This window comes from Polyodon spathula, chromosome 3 (genome assembly GCF_017654505.1).
Source record: "Polyodon spathula isolate WHYD16114869_AA chromosome 3, ASM1765450v1, whole genome shotgun sequence".
Lineage (NCBI taxonomy): Eukaryota > Metazoa > Chordata > Actinopteri > Acipenseriformes > Polyodontidae > Polyodon > Polyodon spathula.
In genome coordinates, this window is record NC_054536.1 from 31,038,504 (window position 1) to 31,062,621 (window position 24,118).

Below are 24,118 nucleotides of genomic sequence, written 5' to 3' on the forward strand. Positions count from 1 at the left end.
TTTTGAGTGATTGCTTACTAAGCACACAGATGCAATTATTGTGATTTTTGAAATATAGTAAATATATGCCTTGGGTTATTACATCTCTTGTACAATGCATACCTTTTTATGGCGGGGTTCTCCCCAGGGTTTGTTTGGTATGTGATGAACCTGGACATGTGCTTGGGAGAGGAAAACGGGGGGGTGGGTGCAAATCAAACTACAAAGGAGACAGCTTCCAACTGCAGCATAGTGCAAGCAGCTGCTCTGATTCCTAAGAGGGTAGTCGGTTGCTAGGAGAAAGAAGGGTTAAGGGAGGTGAATATCATGGGAGACATAGCAGGAGCGCCTCAGTATACTGTAGATGGGAAATGTAAGACATCTCCCCATATCTCTCCCTTCTCTTTCTCTCTCTCTCTTTGCAGTGCTTAGCACACACCCGGCTTCATCCAGTAAATATAAAAATCTGCTGACATCATAGATCACGATCCAGCCTTCAGCCTCTCCTGCACAGCCTGGGAGATGCTCAGAGAGAGAGAGAGAGAGAGAGAGAGAGAGAGAGAGAGAGAGAGAGAGAGAGAGAGAGGGCGAGTGAGCGAGCTGCAATTACAGAGAATACTGCAGCTCCATCTCAAATTCCACAAACAGGCAGCAACGCAGCAGAAACTCAGTGGCAGCAAGACAGAGACAGACACAGAGACCTTGCCAGGGCATTATAAATGTCTAGAAGCAGGCAGTGAACGAGAACCAGCTCCTAGTGCTGCTGCTGCTGCTGTGGCTCTATTTTTTATAGATACTCTTTATTTTTTATTCATCCATTGACGAATTTTTTTGTTTTTTTGGGGCGGGGGAACCATGCCAGGAGAGGCAGCCCAGACCGCGGCAACCACACCTGGGCTAGCTGAGCAGGGGGAGGAAGCTGAGAGAGGATGCACCCCTGGTCCAGGTGAGTGAAGGAGAAAGGGAGAGAGGGGAGGGGACAGAGCTGCTGGCTGCCTGGCTCACAAGCTGTCAGGTCATAGGGTGGCCTTGAAACTAGGGAGAGGGAGAAAGGGAAAGACTATAGAGGAAGCATGGGCATAGAGGGAAGCAGGGGAAGAGAAGGAAGCAGGGGAAGAGATGGAAGAAGGGGAAGGCTGGGTTGGCATTCTGGTGGGTTAGGAAGGGAGAGGGACTGGAAGAGGGCCAGGAAAGCATAAACAAACTTGCTATATAGAGCTGCAGTTATTGATTTTTTCCTTTTAAAGGGAACATGAAACCAGAGTAGCAAGTGTAGACATGCTGTCTGTGAGTTCCAGTGGGCATGACACGACATATACTGTATAACTGTGTTGATGTGCGTCACCTTCTGACATACTGAGTATTGTTCTGCTAATTTATTTATTTATCATTTGGGAGGTTGAGAAGGGCAGAGTGTTGAAGAGAACCAGTGCTTCATGCAATCTGGTTGTTGCTGGTTGTGCTGGTAGTGGCTGGGAAAGGGGTTCGTGTTTACTGGTGTCCCAGTCCAGATGGTCATTGTAAGCCATGCCTCTGATTTGTCATAGCCAGGCCAGGGCAGCATGTTGCAGGTAAATATTTGGTTGTTTTTAAAACTGACTGAAACAGCTTATCCAAGACTGCATGGGGAGAGGCCCGGGTCTCATCCACTCACACTTCAAGTTCTGCCACATGTGCAAAACAATAGTACATCATGAATCTTAATGGTCCTTCTATATAAATAGATTGTACAGTATGTATGTATGGTAAGGTGTGTGTACTGTGTCATGCTAGTTCCTATATGATGATCCACATTGGACAATACAATGTCAGACGTTCCTGGTTCAAGATATTTTTAGTGTGAAACAAGCTGCCATGGTACAGATATTATCAATCAGCTCATGTACTATAACACCTGAGTTCATCTTACTGTAAATATCCTCAGTGACACAAGCCAGTGAAACCAGTTATTTACAGTGACTTTTTTTAAAAAGAAATAATAATCCCATAATTGCCTGACATGTCCCTCGAGGACCAAATGTTAGATTAATGAGAGGGAAATTTTAAAATTTCAAAAATGTCTAATGCCTCAATGTGAACTTTGAGACCATACTGCCTCCCAGTCCCTCAGCTCAAAGCAGTAGACCACACTGCTTCCCAGTCCCTTAGCTGTATTAACCACCAGACAATCTCATTTTACCATTAGCAGCAATCTCCTCTACCCTGCCAATGACGTCACATTTCATTCATGTTTCTGATAGATTAGCGACCAACTTCGTTTTTCAAACTTGGTTATATACATAAAGTGACCTGTCATTAACCTGCCTGAACTTCAACTTCGCTCCTACAATTAATCAATAAGTTGAAGCCCTATTGGGAGGGTGATAATGATGCTTGTTAGGATCAGGAGGGACTCTGTTTTCAGCTTGCTTCACTAGACAGTGAAAAACAAGAACACACAATGAGCATATTATTGCCTGCTGGGCACAGAGCTGAGTCAGCCGTGCGGTGGTGCAAACAGGACACGGCTTTGTTGTTGCAGGTTCAGCTCTCTCTTCTACCTGTGATGCTTTGAATCATTCTGGGGGTGTTATTTCAACATCCCCACCTGTTGTGAGTCCCTTTCTCATTGCAATGTAAAGTTGGTACTGCATGTGTTGGGTCCCCTATCCTAGAACATTCATAACCACTGGAGTTCCAGTTGTAACAGCATGGTGTTTCAAGGGGGAGTCTTTGCGAGGGTCACACACTTAACACACGGCCAGGTCTGCTAAGACATATCCCTCAGCAACACACTGTGGATGGAGGTCAGCTTCTAGGAAATGGACCAATCTCCTCCTCTCACTCGTAATTTTTCTTATGTTCTTATGTCTTCTCCACTTCTTTTGCATATGGTTCCTTATGAGTCTTTGTTGGATTCTGGAGACCTGCTGTCAGGGTAGTGAAGACTATGAAGAGTCTATGTGTATGGGTCTCCTCTATTCTGTCAGGGTGGTGAAGACTGTGTAGAGGCTGTGTGTATGGGTCTCATCTATTCTGTCAGGGTGCTGAAAACTGTGAAGAGGCAGTGTGTATTGGTCTCCTCTATTCTGTCAGGGTGCTGAAGACTAGAAGTAGAAGAAAGAAAGAAAGAAAGAAAGAAAGAAAGAAAGAAAGAAAGAAAAAAGAAAAAAGAAAGAAAGAAAGAAAGAAAGAAAGAAAGAAAGAAAGAAAGCATTAGAACATTCATTTAACAAATACAGAGTTGTATTATTTCATAGTTTTTTGGTAACATTCAAACAGTTAGTGACTTTTTGACCATATTTGCAAATGCCAAAACACAACAAAACATAAGACCTAGGGAGCATTCAATAAAACTTTCCAAGGAGCCATGATTGTTTTTAATTAAAACTGGAACTTGAACACAAGTTTGCATTAGCATGGAAATAACAGAATATGAATTGTGGCTGGATTTTCTCAGCCCGGTCCCTGGTGGACAGGTGGGCATATCGCTGACCCCTCTCTCTCATTCGCTCTCAGACTTTGCTATCCTCCCCTCCCATCCCAAAGCTGAGGCTCGTTGGCAGCTGTGTGTGTGACAGTGATGCTCGACAGGGCTGGTAATTACTGTATTGGAGAATTGTGCAGCAGGAATGATGACGTATCAATATACTGTGTTCCTGTTGCTGTGTTGCTTTTTTTCTGCAGTTGCATTCTGTATTGCACGCACCTATTGCTACAGACTTCAGGCTTCACAGCTGCCAGTTCAACATCTTTAACTGCTGCTAGTTGCTAAGCAATGCCTTCTGTGATGCAATATGGCGTGCTTAATGGCAGCTGCTGTCATCATGCTGAGGGCAGCTCCAACACTGGTCCCTCGTGCCCAACTGTGGTTAAAGCTACCCATCCCCCACCGCCAGGAGATAACCAAGGGAACAATGAAATTGTCCTTAACAAGCAACAGTGTTCTGCACTGGAGTTTGAGATTTGTCCTCTAAATCACTAAAGTATTTAAAAAAAACAAAACAAAAAAAAACATAACAACAAGTGCTCTAGCTTTTCTGCTCTGTACCATCATGGTTCGTTATTGTTTGACAATGTGGGCAATAATCCTTACAGTATCAGTGCACTAGAGCGGCCATTTTGAAAAGAGCTTTGAAATAGACTTCAAAGTTAGAAGTGTAAAAGTTATCAGCATGTTAACAATGAAAAGAAAAATTACAGATAATTTATTTAAACAGTTGTAGCAACACTATATTTTTCAGAACCCCTCTACTTACTCTTTAATTCTCCTGCATCACCTTCTACAGTGCAGTATTATCAGAAAGTTAATGAAGTTAGGTATGCATCACTCTCTCCTCTGTCTCTCTCTATCTCTCCTCTCTCTGTCTCTTCTCTCTCTCTGTCCTCTCTCTGTCTCCTCTCTCTCCTCTCTCTCTTCTCTCTCTCTCCTCTCTCTGTCTCCTCTCTCTCTCTGTCTCCTCTCTCTCTTCTCTCTGTCTCTTCTCTTTCTCCTCTCTCTCCATCACTAGTCTTGTCACTCTCTTCCCCTTTTCTGTTTCCACTTCCACTCTTTCTCACACCCCTCTCTTTTCCTTTTCTAGCATCCCTTTCACTCTTCATCACCTATTGCTGATTCTCATCTTCCATCTCCTTTGCTACCCCACGCTCCTTGACACCCCCACTTCCTCCCCACTCTTTCTCTCTTCTTCTCTCCCCCTATACTCCCCCACTCATTAACTCCCTTTCCCTCCTCTGTTTTTTATTAAATCTCCCGCCTGCTCTTTCTCTCCATTTCTACCCTCTACTCTGTCTCCCTCCCCCTACTCCCCCCACTAACTGTTTCTGTTGCACTGCTCCCTCCTTGTCTCCTCCTCCCCACCTCTCCTTTCTGCTTTCTCATGTGAGCTGACAGGTTCCCTGATCCCATTGAAAGCTGGTGACCCTGAGCTAATCTCTCTCGTCTCGCCTCTCTCATCTCTTCTCCACTCCTCTCCTCTGTCCCCATCTCCTTTATATGCTCTCCTGTCTCCTCTTTTCTCTCCCCCTCCCTTTTTCTTCTCACTTCTCTCTCACTTCTTCTCACTTTTCCCACCCTTGCAACATGGGTTCAAGACCTAGCTAGAGACTAACACGTAACTTTGCAAAACCCTTTCCCATATCCCCTTAGGGCCATGGGTCCAATTGTGCAGCTCTCTCTGTTTTGCACTACCCCCCCCTCCCCCCCTCCAGTGTTTCTGCGGGCTTGTTCCCTGTACCACTCTATGTGTACATTCAAATTCAAATTCAATTGTTCTTTATTGGCATGTCACAGAAGCACTGTCAGTGTTAATATAGCAAATGCACAGACATAAAAGTTTAGTAGTACTAGCAGATGTATTAAGGCCTCTAATCCACACTTCCAATGAGGTGGCAGGCTGCAATATACTGTCCTTCTTCTCCTCAAAAATTTTTTGCAGTTTCTCCTTATTCCCTTTCATGACAAATTCACATTCACATTAAGAAAGCAAAATATTGATTTTAAATAAATAAATAAGATTATTTAAGAACTATGTTAGGCACCTTACTTGATTATTGCATTAGCAGTGTTTTTTGTTTGTTTTACAAAAAAGGGTACAAACTGAGTATTAAAGTGTTTGTAAATATGACGCTGTGTGTACTGTGCTGCCCTGGAGGATGGAGTGAGACTCTGCTTGCTCACAGTACACCCCTGCTTGTTTAGGGCCTGCCTGCTTGCCTGCCAGCCTCCATCTCCAGCCGGTTGCCACTGATTCTGTCTCCTGTGAAATGCTGGTGAATTTACCATAAATATTCATGAAAAACATCAATATTTCACAGGGGATGTTTGCTAAGAGTTTGACTGTATTTTTCTTGAGACACGTGCAAAGCAATTATGCAGTTTACAGTGCTTTTCCCATGATGGCACTATGCATTTACAGAGCCCTCTCTGTGCTTCACCATGCCTTTATCTGCTTTACCAAGCCTGCCTATGCTTGAATACTCTTTCTATGTTCCATGCCACCGTCCATTTTGTTAAGAACAGAGAATGTGTTGTCAAAAAAGCCAAGCCGAAAGCCTGCTGCTGACCATTAGAGATGTGCTATTGACCAATTTAAAGATAATCTCCTTGTTATTTTCAGGCATTGTAAGCAAATCAATGGCTTACATGAATCTGACTCTTGAGTTCCAGCTCCTTTGAACACTACATCCCCACAGGCACCATCCACTCACAGGCTGCACGGGGCTGTCATGCACTTCAATATCACAGGAAACATCACTCAGTATTATACAGCCGTATTTTAATTTTTTAACTGTATGAAAAATTAAGAATTCACAAGTACCAAAGCATTTTTACAGATAAGTTCCTTACTTGCTGAATCTGCAAAATGTCTATACATTTTATCTTTTGTTTAGCATAATTTCTTACACATTTTTCTTGTTCTGTAAGTTTTCTATGTGTCTCCCTTTTGACACGGGGGGGGGCACAGCCTTTCACTTTGCTTGTTTATTTCTTCATTTTTAAGCTTCTTTTTTTTTTCTTTTTCCCTTATTTAATAAAAAAACAAAACAAAACACAACACAATATCTGAGGATTATTATTCTGCTTGGAGTAAATCCCCTGCACCATATTTAATGATTCGGAATACATCTTAAAGTAACAGCTTGGTATGCGGCAAGGAATATATGACAAATCATTTGCATCTACATTAGGGATGATTGATTAATTATACAGCAGTAGTAGCAATCATTCTTCACACTCATCCAGTGAAATGCGTTCTTTATGAATCCATATTATGAATATTTGATGACTGTGGAAGTGAAAAGCTCTAATCTCCCATCCTGAAGGTGCATTATCATCTTCATTTCACTCCCTTCCCATTTTTAGAAATAGCTTCAAACACAATTCAAATAGATTTTCTGGGTTGTACAGTATACTGTGCAGAAACCCCCAGGCTTACCATACAGTCATTTAGACAGTAGAAAGTAGAGGTGTTTCATAAAGAAACCCATCTGATTTTGTTGTTATTTTTAGTTTGTAATGTGGAAGGACAAGGAGTGAGATGTTTAGTTTCCACAGTAGCAAGCTGATGAACGCAACACGGTACGAGACACTGGCACTATTTGTTCTACCAGATGAGACGATGTACAGTAAAATACATTTTACAAAACAATTTTAAGGATTTGCTTCATGATTTTGTCAGGTTGAATAACGTATGGGTTTGTGCAGTGAAACACAACACTGCTCGTTGTTATGATAACTCGTCTGTGTCCTAGGTACCGCCTACAGCATGGTTTGCAATGAACCAATAATTAAGCAATAACACCAGACCCATATCAATGAAGTTATGGAACAGGGTTTTTATTTGTGTTGTATTTTTATTTTTGATGGGTGAAAAGTAGTTATTTTCTATGTGGTGCATAGATCATAGATTTCTGTAAGTTTTTCTGACTGATTACTTAACGGCAATGCTATGACCTGCCAATTCTATTCAGCCCTTGAGAAGTGACCTCTTCATTTTCTTGGTCATTCCTCAATGACAGAATCAAATCATTCGTTGAAAGTCATTTGGTGTAGTAACCCCTTAAGGAGCTACTAAACTGAGAGTGAGAGAGAAGACAGGAGGTGAAATGACAAATCGAGGACTAGCAGATGAACCTCCAGATTGAATTACTGCATAGTACTTTGCCCAGCCATCTGATATAGTTTATTAAAGTAGTTATTTTACTCTTTACAACACACATTTCATTATTATTATTAGGCTTCACAGCCAAATGCGGGAAAGCCTATTATTATTGTTAAAGGTTTTTTTGTTTGTTTGTTTTTTTTTTTTTTTTTTTTTAATTTATTTTTTTCTTCCCAAAACTTTAAACTGCTGCTGCTTCGAAGCTGTGTGACTGATCAGGTTCTGACTTGGCAGGTAACAAGTTGGATACATTGGCTGTCAGATGCTCAAAAAAATTTGCTGCTGCGTCCTTGCAATTGGCACTCTTCTTCTTGGGAACCGATGAAACGATGATCTGAAACTTGGCATATATCATCAGCATCCAGACCCGCATCAAGTTTGTGAAGCAGAAGTTGTTGTGATAAATTTTAATGTCAAAATGGCTTCCTCAAATCTTGTCGAAACACGCCCCTAACAACAAACTGCTACTGTTTGAAATCCGTTTGTCCAACAAACTCCAAACTTGTTAGTTATCGTCCCAGTAACAATGAGATACAAATATGTGAAAATGGTGATGTATTATAAAAAAAGATGGCTGCCATTTTGTACTTTTACATTTGAAATTTAAACCTGCGCCAGTTGACAAACTATTTACATGACTAACAAACTTCGAGCATCTTCCCTGATACTGTGTGAATACAACTGACTTTAAAAAATTGCGTTGACAAAAAACAGAAATGGCCATTTGATGCATTTTTTTAGAAACATTTTGAAATCTTCTTCTTGGGAACCGGTGAAGTGATTGATCTGACACTTGACATATATCATCAGCATCCAAACCCGCATCATGTTTGCGAAGCAGAAGTTTCTGCAATAAATTTGAATGTCAAAATGGCTGCCACAAACTTTAACGAAATGCGCCCGTAACAGCAAACTGCTGCTGTTTGAGCACCGTTTGACCAACAAACTCCAAACATGGTAGTTATTGTCCCGGTAACAATGGAATACAGATATGTCAAAATGGTTATGTTGTATAAAACAATATGGCCTCCAGGTGTATGTTTACATCTGAAATTTCAAACTACCTCAGTTGACAACTCGAAACTTCACAAGCATCATCCTTGACACTGTAGCAATACAACTGACTTTTAAGAAACTCATGTTAAACAAGATGGCTGCCTGACGCATTTTTTAAAGAAAAAAACTTTTGAAATCTTCTGTGGAACTGTTGAAGTTACTGATTTTAAACTTGGCACCTTGAGAACTAAACACACTTAGACGGGTACTGATACTGGGGCTTGGGAGCCGTAAAACTGCCTGACAGTTCTAGTTGTTATGTATTCATATTATTATTATTATTCTAGTTGTTATTATTATTATTATTATTATTATTATTATTATTATTATTATTATTATTATTATGTAGTCGATTTGATTTCACATACATGATTTTAAATGTAAGCATGAATAATAAAATATTGTGGGGTCCCTCTCACTTCTCTGCTGGCCGGGCGCCCAGTGACCTCAAAAGCGGACACCTGCAGGGCTGGCTGTTCTCCTGGGGCCGGTATTTAATCGGATTTCTTGTTTGATCTAGATTGTATTGTGCAATTAGGTTTTTCAAAACATCAAAATGCGGTCGGTATTACTGTGAACCGGATTTCGTTTTGGTAATCTGATCGCACTTTTAATCACGATTAAATGTTGCAGTTGGGTTTTTCAGAATTTAAAGAGAATATCGCGGATTACTTTGATTCAAAATACCAGGATTTAGCTTTTAAATCATTATAGAACATTGATATTTTGTTTGAATTGTCATAGCAAACACACGCTATACGTTCAAATTGATTGTTAGAATATAATATTTATATATTAATCTAAGTTTTGTATCCATGCAAGCAAAAGAGAAAACACATATTTAGTGGTATAGCTTTAAAATAAAATTAAAAAAAAAAAAGCATAGCCTAGCCTTCACTTCAGCCTCCTGAAGCTCTTTTGAGAGATGTGGACCCCGACTGACGAGGAAGACGATAAAATAAAACAAAATAAAGTTGTGTATTAATCATTAAGTTGTGTATACCACAATCTTATTTATTTTGTTAAATTAAGTTATATCATAAATAAGGCTGCTTAAAAAAAATAATTAAGAACTAGCCTGCTTCAAAAACTAGATTTCATAATTGTGAGAATTTGTTATCTGGATAAATATAATCCAGCAGTGACATTTTCTGGAAAAAAAAAAAAAAAAAAAAAAAAAACAGATCAAAATGATCCAGATAAAAGTAATCTCAATCACAAAATACAGGATTACAAAATCCGGATCACTTTGATCCAGATTAAAAGTTTTGAAAAACCGGCCTCAAATGAAAAAAAAAATGAAACGCAAAAAAGGAAAAAAAAGAAAACAATAAAGCACTGAAGGTCTTCCCACATCCAGCATTCACAGTGTGGGTTAATCTCAAGATTCACGATAGAACTCGCTGACGCTCTTTAGTTCAAGGGTGTAAAAGAGGATGATTGCGGTATCGAAGGACGCCCATTGAACCTTCGGTTCCCCTGAGCTGTGCGGGGAATTGCTGCAGTGAGAATAAAAATGATGGACATTTCAAATTGGGGACAAAATCGGGGGTAAAATAAGGTGTTTTTTTTTTGCTTGTTCCCTGTGATGCTCAGTCCTTTAATTCATTGACATTTAGTTGACATTATTGCACATCTTGGATAAAAGACACAGCAGGGAGGAGAAATAAGAGGCAGTAAGGGAAAGAGGGAGGAGCTGGTTCTGGATGCCAACACCCAACGAATAGAGAGAGTTGTTTTTCTTTCTGTTATGTAATTGCACTCAAGAGCTGATTGTGAAAACAATGATGGAAAGAAATCAATAACTGTGATTCAGATTCAGAGTAATGAATGAAGTATGCTTTAGTAATCAGAGTTGAAGGACTGGGACACAGTGTGATTTAATAGTTAAAACTTGGAGACATGGAGGCGGTGTGGAATAATGGTTGGAGCTTCTGGGAGGCATATTGTGGCAGGATAGAAGCCATGCTGCTGTAAATAGTTTGTGTGTGGGAATGTAAGATTGGCAGGGGTGGGGTTAAGTCCCTGCCAACAATAACACATGTGGCCATTCCCCAGTTAGGTAATTGCTCCTAATTGGGGCGTTGCCACATGTATAAAAGGAACATCCCGCTCCAGGAACCTATCACACTACTAACCCTCACTGTACTTAGTTTGGGAGTGAATCCCCTAAACTGACCTACTTCTGGGCTTCAGAAATCCTGGCATGCTCACGGTGACGCCGGCTCTTTCTGACGATCCCGGCTGGACATAGCCTTCACTAGCACGTCTGGTAGTTGAGGGTTTCGTGTACTAGTTCTCTCCGTGGAGCGGACACTCTCTTGCTTTATGTCAACAAGCATGGTTTCACTAAGTGCCCGCCTGTGTAGCTATGGCGTTGCAATTGCCTTCGCTACCAAGTTATAAAAATCACAACACTAACACCCCAAACTCCCCCACCAGACAATGGATTTCTGGTTCCTTTTATATGTGGCCACTCCCCAGTTAGCACCAATAAACTAATTGAGGAATGGTCACACCTGTGATTGCTGGCAGGGACATATTTAACCCAATCCCTGCCAATCTTACATTCCCAAACACACACTATTTACACAAGCAGGGTTTCTGCCCTGCCACACAAATTAATTGTTTTAAAGCCTATTTCTTTCTTGTGTTTCTTTTGTCACATCTCTCTTCTCTCTGTTTTCATCCTTGTAGACAAGTCCTGCCACACCTCCGTTTCCTCCGCTTCAACCCCCAGCGACTGCGTTTCAATCCCCTCACCTCTCACTCCTTCCCAGCTCTCCCCATCAGACAGCCCTGAATGTACCTCCCCCTTTGGCCCAAGGCTCCCCAGGAGACAGCAAAGCAGCTCTGGGGACCGGCCCCAGCCAGAAGGAGCAAGCAACGACTGTGGCACTGATGTGAGGCCCAGCCCTGGAGCAGCATGCTCAGTGAACAAGTACACACAGGGACCCTGCAAGCATGGGTACCAGCCAGTCAAGATGGAACGCATCAAAGTGCTCATTGGCACAGAGGTGGAAAGCGACTACAAGGAGCCAGAGACTCTAGACGCCAGAGTGGTGATGGGACAGGAAGCCTTGCTGAGAAACATAGAAGCACAAGTGGATGGCCGGATTGGCGGTTTGGGAGAAAAGGCAAAAAAGACTGAAGATGAAGGGTCTGCAGCTGACGAGTGCTCCCTGGGGGCCACAGCAACAAGCAACAAGGCAGGTGAGGGCCACAAGAAAGAGGAAGAGGAAGAGAAAGAAGACACACAGCTCGACACAGGCCAAGAGTGCGACTCTGCTTCAGAGAAGTGTCTCCCAGCACATGATGGGGGACTGGTAAAGGAAATCCCGCAGGAGTTGTCTGGTCTGGTTCAGGAATCTAACGACCCAGACTCTGCAGAGAGAGGTAGCCTAGACATTACTACTCCGCTTCCGGAGGATGACAGGGAGACTGCCCAATTAGAATCACCACAAACTCAGGGTGAAGTGCCTTCCTTGTTTTCAGAACCTTGCTGCACAAGCAGGTCCCAGGAAGCTGAATCACAGCAGATGGATGTTACTCAAAGCCTAGAGCCTGACCTCTACTTTACTGCTCCGTCGACCCCCATCAAGATGGTCTACTACTCACACCTTAAGAACCACAGCTACTGTTCCACCAGCCCCAGCTCCCCTGCAGAGGAGCTCCTAGACCTCTTTGAAAGTGAGGGTCTCTGCTCTCCACCCACCTCCCCCTCTGGATCCTACATCACAGCCGAGGGCAGCAGTTGGACTTCATCTTGCAACTCTAACACCTCTCCTTCCTGCTCTCCAAACCTCATTGCTGAGGGAGAGCTGATGGAGGCCCCCACCTGTTACGTTGAATCTCTGTCGGAGACTGGTGATGAAGAGAGACCCAACATGGACAAGGAGCCCCCTGATAACTTCAAACCTGGTGAGCCGCAGCTGGTGGAGAATATTGGCTTCATGGAGGAAGTTGTGACCAGCCACAGAAGTGGCAGGGAGGTGGACAGAATAAAAAGGGAAACCTGCCGTCCTGGCTGGGTGACAGAAAGAGACAGAAATTCTCCACAGAGGAGCAGTAGCAGCAGGAGTTCCTCTGAAGACGAATCAGAAGGTTCTCTGGAGACTCCAGAGGAACTGGAGCAAAATGAACTGACTATGGACGAGGACCAAGACTTGGACTTGGATGCTTGTGTTGCTGAACATTTCGCTGCCCGTAATGCACCTCTTAGTACAGAAGAAGACATTTCTCTAGAGTTGTCCTCTCCTTGCACCTTTAGCCATCGATTAGCCACCATTGATGCCGGAAGTTTGACCCCAGCCACCTGCTCCTCTGAGATTTCTGACACAGAAAACAACAGCCCCTGTGGGGAGACTTTGTCCTCTGCCTCAGAATTCCCTGGCTTCTGTGTAGAGGAGATCATTGGAAGTGATTATATGATCCCTGCCTCATTGCTGCCCTTCCATGCTAACTTGGTCTTTCAGGTAGATTCCATGGAGATCACATTGTTCCCTACATCAGGAGAGCCAGGGAATGACATGGATGCTTATGCCGCAGGAGAAGAGGAGGGTGATGTAGACGAGGGGGAGGATGAAGGGGAAGATGAGGAGAAATGCAATGAGGACATCAATAAGGAAGACGCATCAGCATCCTTTCTGTACCAGGATGACACTGAGGAATGGTCAGACTCTGCATCCTATAATGAGGAAGAGGATGAGAGGCTGTACAGCACTGAGAGGCATGCTGTGATAGAAGAAAAAGTCCTCAGCCCCAACGACCCTGCAGATTCAAAGGCGCCCAAAAATAACTCCTTAAACTCGAGGAGTAGAAGTGAGAGCGAGAGTGAGATGGAGGTCTCCTCTGGTTTCTCTGACAATGGAGACAAACAGAAAGACACCTGCACAGCTCCACATTTGGTCCCTGGTGATGCCTTATATCCCAAGAAAGTTGAAGAAACAGGCCAGGGGATGGAGTCTGGTTCTGCGACAGTGGAGCCAATCAAGAACAATGAAGATCAAGAAGATGGCACAGACGACTGGAAGGAAGAAGCACAAACATCATCTTTGGAGATGGAGACTGGAGAAAAATGTGCAGAAGTCTGTGTCTCCAGTGCTGAAGCTCCGGAGAGATTAGCAGATGCAGCTTACATTCAGGTGACCAAAAACCCATTTCAGGTTAAAACGCATCAATCCATTTTACCAGAACACAGTGAACTGAAGTTGCCTTCAGAAGAGTTGGTCCATGATCTAGAAAGCAGGGAACCTCCTGTTTGTGGAACAGAATGCCAGGTGTTAGAAAACGAAGTTGAGGCCTGTTGCGAAGAGATATCCATTGAGGAAGTAAACACTTTAAATGTCAAAAATTCTGATCAGCAAAATGCCAACAGCACAGAGGGCACTGAATTGAAAATAAACCTGGATGAAACTGCTACAAATGACCTCAATAAAGGAGTACCTCTGTTATCACACCCCAAAGATGACCAGAGACCAAGCAACATACCTGTCACTGCAATGTCAGAAATCCCTTCCAATATCAATGATAACCTGACTGTCATAGCATCTGATAACCTGACTTCAGAAGCTTCTCTGAACCAGGACAATCTGGCTGAAAACCAGCCTTGCATTGATGAAACCAGTTTGGGCCACCACTATGTATCCTATGATGCCTATAGCATGGTAGTAATTTCACCAAAGAAAGAAAACTCTGAAACCAATCTCTCAGGAAAGGATGCTTCTCTGGGCTTCTGGGAGTCTGCAATCCCACTCCCCACTGAACAGAGTTGTGAGTACGAGACAGAGAGCTTGTTGACATGTGAGGTAACGCATCAGACACATACACAACCTACAGCGTATGCAAACTTTGGTTCCTTTGATGCTGCCACACATCAGGAGGGATACATTGACTATAGTGTTGATTATAATGAACTTCAGGAAGAAGAGGTGGTACCCGATAATTCAAATTCCAAAACATGTGTCATGCAGCCCAGTCTGTCTAACTGGAAATCTAGTGAGGAGATATCGGAAGCAGGGGGAGGGGAAGTTGGAAGCTCCCATTTTCTAGAGGATGAAGACAAAGTTCAGGACGCTCAAGGTGCATCTCTTTGCAAGGCACACCAAGTGACAGAAGTTAAGAAAACTGAAGAGGAAAAATGCAAAAATGTCAGTTCAGAATACAGCTGTCCACCGAGCAAAGCTTCAGTTGGTCCTGAAAGCACACGATTTTATATTCTTTCAAGGGATGAAAACAAAGAAGCTAAAGCCTCTCCTACTTCAGGGCAAGAGAACCAACTACCAGTTAGCCAGGAGGGATCTGTGTTGAGTGTTATTGATCTTGTACCAGAACCTCTTGAAGTTGCAGGCAGGGATGGTGCAATTAGTCCTGAAACGCAGCCATCACAAGCTTTAGAAACAGCCCAGGAACTGGAAGAAAATAAAACAGTCTTTTCTAAATCTCCGCCAAAGCAAAGCTGTTCTGAGTTGGACCTTTCCGATACACAAGCAACTAGACATAACATCGCAGCAGATGCATGTCAAGAGAAAATACCAGATACCAAGCAATCAACTGGAAGAAGCTCCCTTAAGGAGGCTGTGGTTGATCAACCTGACCTAACTGAGGCATCAATAGAAGCTTATGTCACTGAAGAATCTATTAAGTCCATTAAATCAGAAGCGTCCTTCACTTTGATTGGGGGTTCTTTTGGTTCTTTCAAACCTAGGCAAAACCCATGGGGTAATAAAACTGATGAAACTGCTGTAAAAATGCATGTTTCTGAAAGCATAGACATAGGGGAGAGCAGCATACAAAAGAGTGACTCTGGCTTTGAGAAAAAGGATATTAAACAAGTAAAGAGTATTGCCCTGCTTCTGGAGCAAGACACTGAACAAACAAAGAGCAGTTCTGACTTTGTGAGAAAGGATACAGAAAAAACAAAGGGTGGAACTCCTCTTGATAAACAAGATTGTGGACCAGCAAAAGGAGACTCTAATCAGGAGACAGAAGATACAAAAGAAACAAAGAGTGGTCCTGCCTTTGAGGAGAAGATACAGGAACAATCAGAGGCTGCTGTTTGCTTTGAACCAGAGGAAAAAGAGAACCCAAATAATGAAAATCCCTTAGTGAAACAAGATCCTGAAAATGCAAAAAGTGAAACTTACCTTAAAATGGTGGAAAATAAACAAGCAAAGAGTGACTCTGGTTTTGACGAGCAAGAAGATGACCAAGCAAAGAATGTTGCTCAACTGGAGAAAGCCGATAATGAAAAACTTAAGAGTGACACTTTCTATGGGAAACAAGACAAAGAACATACTAAAAGTGATTCTCCCCTTGAGAGTGAAGATACTGAAGAAGGAAAGAGTGAAACTTCTTACAAAGATTATAAACAATCAAAGGATAACATTGTGTTCATGAAAACAAGTGAATCTTGCTTTGAAGAGGAGCCTTATACACAGCAAGGAAAGAGTGGTGCTTCCCTTGAAGAATATAACGGAAACACTAGCGAAGCAATGAAATATCAGAGTGAGAAAGACCCGGGTGTTCAGATCGATTCCATAGACACCATTTCCAGCACTTCAAGCAGCATTTTGGATGCAGAAACCCACCTGGGGAGGAAAGATCAGGATCAAGAGTACTCTATGGTTCTACAAGAGTCAGAGGAAGTAGCAGCAGATAGAGAAGTTGCCCTAGACAGAGAACTGTCTGAATCTGCAGGAAAAAACTACTCTGTAGTTTACCAGTTGTCAACCAGTGAAGACCAGAATGACCACTTTTCTAGTGAGAGGCATGGCAAGGTTGAACCAGTTGATGGTGGCCATGTTACTGAGCAGCAGGATGGGGTAGAAAACATTTCAAAGACTTTAGAAGAGACATCTTACAATGAAGAATCACCAAACAAGGGAATTTTGGAGGTTGATAAACCTGACAGCTTATTCCAAGCTGACATTTCTAAAAAACAGGCAGATGGCAACAGAGAAGTAAAGTGGAATCTGGACAGAGGGATTATTCAAGAAATCCCTCATCTAGAGGAAGAGATCCAGAGTTCATGCAATGCAGATTGTGCCACTGCAGCAGCAGAGAAGCAGGACACCTTCAGCTCTGCACACCAGATCCACATAGAGGAGAGCCAAGGTTCTGATGAAGGATCAGATGAATTGCCTAGAGCATTGCCTCTTCATTTCCCAGCAGATCCTTGCACCCAAATACATCAATCCCAGTGCTCTCCCGCTGCATTCCCCTACACTGCTCACTCACTCACTTCTTCACCTCCTGATGCCCTGGCAGCTTCGCCTAACCAATCACATCCACCCATGGACTCAGGGTCAGAACCAAAGGAGTCCTCTTTAGATACCATCCAAGAGGCACACCTGCCTGAAGATCTGAAGCATCAGCTGCAGGAATCAGTGAACTCACAAAACAAGTCAAAAGGTATCTGCCTGTCTGTCTGTATGTCTGGTCTGCAGTGCTTTTACATGAATGAGTTTTTTATATTAATACAGCATAAGATGTTCAAAAAGTGTTTACATACATAAAAATACACAATTGGTGAAAATTGATGCAAATCATTTCCCTGTTTTCTGTGTAAATATTAGGGGTAATATTGGCGGATGGACAGGAAATCAGCACACTTGACTGTTTGCTGTGAATGCTAAAAACTGTGTGACTGTGTAAAGCTACTGAAATTAATTACAATAGCCACTGAGCCAGCATTACAATATCTTAAACAGACAGCCTCATACTGTAGTAAAATGAATTCATTATTTACATAAATGTATCTACGTGATGTAAAGTCATGGATAAAGTCAGTATTTTCACATTCTAGACTGGACCACATTACAGATGAAAATAGGTAAGCCCTGTAATTTTTTGATAGAGACTGGTGCATTTATTTTAATTAAGAGCCTTATATAAACTCTTTTTTTAGCAATGTAAATGTAGATAAAAGAACATGCATATGCAAGCATCTTATTTAATATCATAATTATTGCATTCATTATTTTTGATGACAGAGCACTCAAAATGTCAACTGACACCTTATATTTTTGTTCTGAAGGCTTCTGTAAAAACTGTAGTTTGTGATTGACTACATCAATGCCAGACACCTGATATCTCAATCGTGTTTCTAATCCAGTCAACTTGTTTCTTCTTAGCCAGCACAAAGGTGGAAAGTTTGGACCAAACAGACTACTGCACAGAGGAGCCACATGGCCTCACCCATTCGAAGATATCTCTGGAGTGCCGCATGGAGAAGCGCCTTGGATCCACCCAGACCGAGTCAAGCTCGTCCAGCGAGCCAGACCTTCAGTTCCCTTGCAGGGACCGCCCCCAGGTCCTGCCGCAGAAGCTGCCTGCCAGTGTGGAGCAGCACACGAGTGACAGAGGCTCTGCCAGACAGGCCCGGTGGGATGTCTCCTTCAACCACAAAGGTAAATTGTCAATGTGTCTACAGCAGAGAGCAAGAGGGAGATTTCATTGATCACATTTCCCATTCTTGAAATAATTATATGTTGCTGTCTTGCGTTTTATTTTGTTCAGGTCCCCTATTCCCTATTAATTTAATCACTATCTTAACTATCTTCTTTACTGTACACAGGGTATGTGTTTGTCTTTCATCAGACTTAAAGGGGTTTACAGTATTCAGTAGTGTTAAAAATAACTTAACAAGAATGTCAATGTCAACATAAAGAACACTTATAAAAAAAAAGTTTAATTGTACATGTCTTTTTAGTACTGCAGAGCTGCTCCTCTTACCCCTGGGCAGATAAACCTTAGCTTTAAATAAGTTTTTGAAAAGCACACAGTCAGCTGGAGTATTTGAAGCAATGAATGTGAGACTAAGGCAAATGTGCTTTGCACAGAATAGCTGCAGAGAAAGTGTTATCTAAGGAGAAAACAGTGACTAGCATTGATTCTTTCACCCAGCAGCAGGGTCCTGCAATGATTCAGACAGTGATGGGTCTGTGCCTGATCTAGAAGAACCTGAGATACAAGCTCCTCGCCCCTCACAGTCCCAGGTGAGTGTTGGGGTATTGAATATTCATTGCATTATAGTCACATTACACAACAATTGAATACTGTAAAATAATTTCATTAATCCAGATTCAGTGTCCAAACAAAAGCATAAAATTATGATGTTTTGCAATAGAAGCATCCGCTGTTATTGCATCTTATTAAAATAAACACTATTAAAATATTAGAATGCCTATGCTAGACAATGTGATACAATGCAACATAGGGTTACGGCTTTCAGATATTTCAGCACCATGAACAGTGCAATGACAGACATTGTGTACTAATTGTACTGAAGTACGCTGTTATTATCAGCACCATGGACAGCACACAGTAACTGTATGGCTGGGCTCTGTGTAGCCTGCCTGCTGCTTGTGGACACAAACAATGCTGACAGCTTTCATTTCTTACAGGGGGAAATCGAGACACCGTTAGTTCAATATGATCGATTCTGCTTCTCTTTCCCTGTGATGTATTTCTTTATTCATTGTTTGTTTGTTTGTTTGTTTGAAAGACTGTAAAACCTTTGAAATTACACATTTTACAATTTAATTTATTTTTTAATTTTTTTATTCACAAGGTCAAATGTAATATAACAGAGAACAATGTTTAAAAAAAGGTGTCTGAGAAACAATAGCCTTCACATTCTGTAATGGAAAGACTGGAGTTTGGAGTTTATAGTTTACACCATCCATCTATTGTACAAGTCAGACAGTACAAGTAGAAGCATTCACATGTATTGAACATGTGTATGCCCTTATGCAATGTTGTCAGACTTTGCGTTAGTGTTGCCAGACTGTCCCTGATGTGCCTCCATCTCTCTCCATCAAGTCCCAGCTCTCACACTCTGTGGAGACAGGAGACGAGTCCTTCAATAAAGCCAAGCAGAGCCGCAGTGAGAAAAAGGCACGCAAGGTGAGGCATGGACTACCACCAGACCCAGATAACCGGCGTAATGCTTCTATCCTAATAAAAGCAAAGCAAAGTGTAATAAAGTATAGTGAAAGCCTGGTAAATCACAGATAAGCATTGTAAAGCCCATAGAGGTATGGTAAAGCATATTAAAAAGCATGGCAAATGTTTGTGAAGAGAACATGGCACATTTTTATTTATTTTATTTTATTGACTGAAACTTGGTGAATTCGGGTCTTGTTAATGCTAAGTGACAATGACACTGGTTACAGTCATGCTTGGGGCAATAGGCTTTCCTCACTGCTCTAGATGCGATTGTTATTCATAGACCAAAGATGTCTGGTATAGACAGATAAATCTAGTTTTTAACATTCCTATCTGATGTGAGTGGTGTGGTAAGGACAAAAGAGGGTGTCGGGGGTTAAACAGTGGGCTGGAGGTCTCAAAAATAATAAACGATAAATCCAAGCCCAGCCATATATCAAAAACAATGATCTGAGAAAATATCCTAAGAGTGAGGATAGAGGAGTGGGTAGCAGTGTCAGAACAGCTTTATCAGATTGTTGGTTTCAAGGGCAGTGTTTATAACTCTCTCTCCTCAGGCCATGTCCAAGCTGGGCCTGCGGCAAGTTCACGGTGTCACCCGCATCACCATTCGTAAATCCAAAAACATCCTGTTCGTCATCACCAAGCCCGACGTCTTCAAAAGCCCTGCCTCTGACATCTACATCGTCTTTGGAGAGGCCAAGGTGAGGGGCCCTGAACGCTCACAGCTGCCTGTGGGTCCCTGTGTGACTGTGTGTCTGAGTGTGACTATGTGCATGTGATTATGTATGTGATCTTGGTTGTGACTGTGTGTGTGTTACTCCATGTGACTGTGTACGAACATCTTGGTGACTGTGTTTGTACATGTATATGCATGTCTGTGTGTGACTGTATGCATGACAATGTGTCTATGTGTATGTGTGTGATTGTGTGTGTGTTTGGGTGTGACTGTATGTTTGAATGTATCATTGTGAGTGGGTGTGTAAGACTGCCTATGTGGTTGTGTGTGTATCTTGTCTCTGAGTGTGCTGTGCTATGTCTCTGCAGATCGAGGACCTATCGCAACAGGTGCACAAGGCAGCTGCGGAGAAGTTCAAGGTCCCAATGGAGCACTCGCCCCTCATCACTGAGACCATGCCCACTCTGACCATCAAGGAGGAGAGCGAGGAGGAGGAGGAGGTAACCAAAGATCGCCCAAACCAATAAAGTGGGGATTCGCAACTCTGTGAGAACAATGTTCTAACTGGAATCTGCTTATCTCTCCTTCTCCCCCTCCCTCTCCCTCTCTCTGTTTCTGTCTCAGGTGGACGAGACGGGTCTGGAGGTTCGTGATATCGAGCTGGTGATGGCTCAGGCTAATGTCTCCCGAGCAAAGGCAGTCAGAGCGCTGAGACACAACAAAAACGATATCGTCAATGCCATTATGGTACAACTTGATAACCTAATATTTCTTTTTGTATGGAAAATACAAGTTTACAAAGGTTTTTAATTTAAACCAGGCTTCAAACATCTTATTTTCACTGGACCAGCTACTGTTAATCATTTTACAAAATGATGGACTGGTGAAGCTTCACAATATCCTTTTGGGCTACATTTTTAAAGTTATTAACTCCAAGCATTAATTGCAAAAAGTGAATAATGGCTTAAGACTAATCTGGCGATAGTGTTCTGTAAATTGAATTTGTCATTTTTTGAAGAAATGTGATATTTGTTAAGAGTGTAATTACCAAATATTTCAAACAATGCCCTCTGATATAAACACCCTGTGACACAAGAAATTACCTTATAGTACTGTAGCAACAGAAGTGGGCCCAGACATTCAAAGCGATGTGCAATCCCCTCGCAAAATTTGTGCCACGAAAAAATTTGTGCTTGAAGTTGTACAATAGTGGTTTTTTGCTCAATTCACAAATGTGTTTGTGCCTCACAAAAACCACCTGCGCAGTCATTACCAATATAACATAAATGCACAAGAGCAATGCGTGAATGCGCAGAATTAGAATACTACTTGATAATGGACTGTTAACAATATCCTGCCAAGCAGCTAATTCAGGGGTACAGTACATACCAATATTCCTCAGACGAGTCTACACTCAAATGTAACCTGCACATGGAATGCAGAATCCAATCTCAACACACGTCGGTAGCATTGGCACTCCTGAAGTTGCATGCCCACCCCCACAAATATATAAATAAGCTACTAAAGGGAGAAATGAAACAATGGACCACAGGATAGAGTAGGCTTGTCACAAATACGTCTGTAGTGGGTGACGTCAGACCAGAAACAGGGACCAACACAGCACAGACAGAGACATGGAGTTTGGTGAAGCTGAGCACTTCGTTGCACTCAGCATTTAATAAACAAAATATAAGATTTAAACAAACAAACAGCACACCAAAACAGGACATGATACTTGCAGCGAAAATAAAAAGGTAAACAAAACTGACAAAACTAAACAAGACAGTGGATGAACACTAAACACACATGTAGAGTGCTGGCCCTCGAGCACTAGTAGCAATTGTAAATATTATATTTTTAACTCCGTCTCTCACCCATTCTCCACTTCCCGAACACAAAATCCCAAGTGAGTGAAAACATGCTGCTTTTATACAGCTGTACTGAGACTCGATTGCGAATCAATCATTCAGTTGGAGCTCGGTACAACTGCACGTAAATTAATCTAGTGCATTTTCCCGTGCTCACATATTATTACGTTTACCTGCACGTGAAGTGCTGTGCAATCCTTGTGCCTAAATACAAATATACATTTTATATCACTCATGTTCAGAACTCATATTATATCCCGTGTACCAACTACAATACACCAAAATTAACACAATACATACAACATATAACACAAAAATATGCACAGGGGCAAAACGGATTGTGGTATGCAAAAATATGTTTCGAATATGGCACATTTTGCATAACGGCCATTTGCGACCCGCATAACCCTCAACGTGGTGAGCAAACCTTTACCTGGGCTGTGGTCTTTTCCTAAAGTGGAAAAAAAAAATGTCTGTAAACAAAGCTGGTCCACAGCACACCACAGCTACTGGAACTTTTGTTATTTTATTATTATTTTGTTTGTTCCCTCTAACCCTCCCTCTCCCTCTTTGCAGGAGCTGACCATGTAGGCTTTCTGGAGGGTGAGGAGGCTATTTTTGTCCCTGCACAGTGACCCTCAGCTCATATACACTTTAGAGTGAACTGTATTGTTGCTACCTTGCATTGCTAATCCCGCTCAATAAAACAGTCTGTTATAACTAACCTGGCTCAGTGGTTTTAATATACACCGTTGCATCATGTCTAACTAATCAGAACTCTCAATTGCAGTAGATTATCTCACAATACACATTACAGTAAATGAGGGAAATTATGTAATAGAACCAATTTAATTTACAAACCAGTACAATATACCATAACTACAGTGACTACAGCAGAAGAAGGAAAAATGATTTATTATTATTATTATTATTATTATTATTATTATTATTATTGTTGTCACCTGAACTACCTCCTCCATTCACTCCTGGGCCTCTCTCAAAGACAGAGACAAATGTGCTTGCTTAAACTTTACGAATGAGAGGATACCATTCAGCCCATCAGATCTTGTCCGACTCCTGGTAGTTGGTTCATCCTAGGATTCTACATCAACAACATGATTGTGTGAATGTGTGTAAATAAGTGTCTCCTAGTCTCTGTCCTAGGTCTATGCGCTCTTAATGTCCAATTCGCCATCGCTTGGGACTGGAAAATTGTGCCGGATTAGACAATGTGCTGGATTACAATATTACTGTAAAACTGGTGGGGTGGGGGTGGTGATATGATCATGTATTTTACATCTGGTAAGGATCCTGGCAGCAGCATTCTGAACTAGCAGCAATCAGTTTATAGTGAGTGCCGGGTAACCACAATATAGAGTTGCAGTAGTCAATTTGAGAGGAGACAAATGCATGACAAAGTACTCTGTGCTGGAGAAGCTGACAGTGACTGGAAAAGCTGGCTGTGATTGGAGAAGCTGGCCTTGACTGATAAATGTACACATTTAATTATGAAAACAAATTCTGATTACCTGTAGCTTACAACTAATAATGCAAATGATTCATATACATTTTGGAAACTTGTAAAAAGAATTCAAGATGTCTCATCAGTTTTGTCCCAACTGATGAGATTTAACGATTGCACTTATACTAAGAGTAAAGATATAACTGATTGTTTTACAAGCATTTTGTTAGGGCTGGTTTGACATTTGACAAATCTGCTATACAAGCATCAGGTTTTGTTAAAACCAGAGATCAGATATTGATATCAAATTGTCATCAGGTTCAAGTGTTGTGGGGAACAAAGTAAATGTCCAAACAGTATTTCTACCAAAACAATCCATGTTTTATTTTAATAAACAAAGGAATCTTTCCCGCTACCAGCAATGGTATTGGGGGGTACACCGCGGGCCTGCAAACCTGAAATAATAATAATAATAATAATA

The 24,118-nt window shown here is 41.9% G+C and overlaps 1 protein-coding gene across 3 annotated transcripts; it reads left to right on the plus strand.

Annotated features, from left to right (window-relative positions):
- The first annotated feature begins 553 nt into the window (after nt 1-553).
- LOC121312973 lies at nt 554-22,899 on the plus strand. 3 transcript variants are annotated; one of them, XM_041245017.1, is made up of 9 exons: nt 558-925; nt 11,376-17,090; nt 17,813-18,088; nt 18,588-18,676; nt 19,503-19,586; nt 20,186-20,332; nt 20,676-20,807; nt 20,932-21,054; nt 22,752-22,899. In XM_041245017.1, the coding sequence occupies exons 1-9, from the start codon at nt 835-837 to the stop codon at nt 22,764-22,766; spliced, it is 6,672 nt and encodes a 2,223-aa protein (XP_041100951.1). In that variant the 5' UTR covers nt 558-834; the 3' UTR covers nt 22,767-22,899. The 3 variants fall into 3 exon arrangements, with proteins under 3 accessions (XP_041100953.1, XP_041100952.1, XP_041100951.1); XM_041245018.1 differs by lacking the exons at nt 19,503-19,586; nt 20,186-20,332; nt 20,676-20,807; nt 20,932-21,054; nt 22,752-22,899 and adding an exon at nt 19,085-19,496 and having other exon boundaries at nt 555-925; XM_041245019.1 differs by lacking the exons at nt 17,813-18,088; nt 18,588-18,676; nt 19,503-19,586; ... (2 more) ...; nt 20,932-21,054; nt 22,752-22,899 and adding an exon at nt 17,485-17,588 and having other exon boundaries at nt 554-925.
- Nucleotides 22,900-24,118: the final 1,219 nt, after the last annotated feature.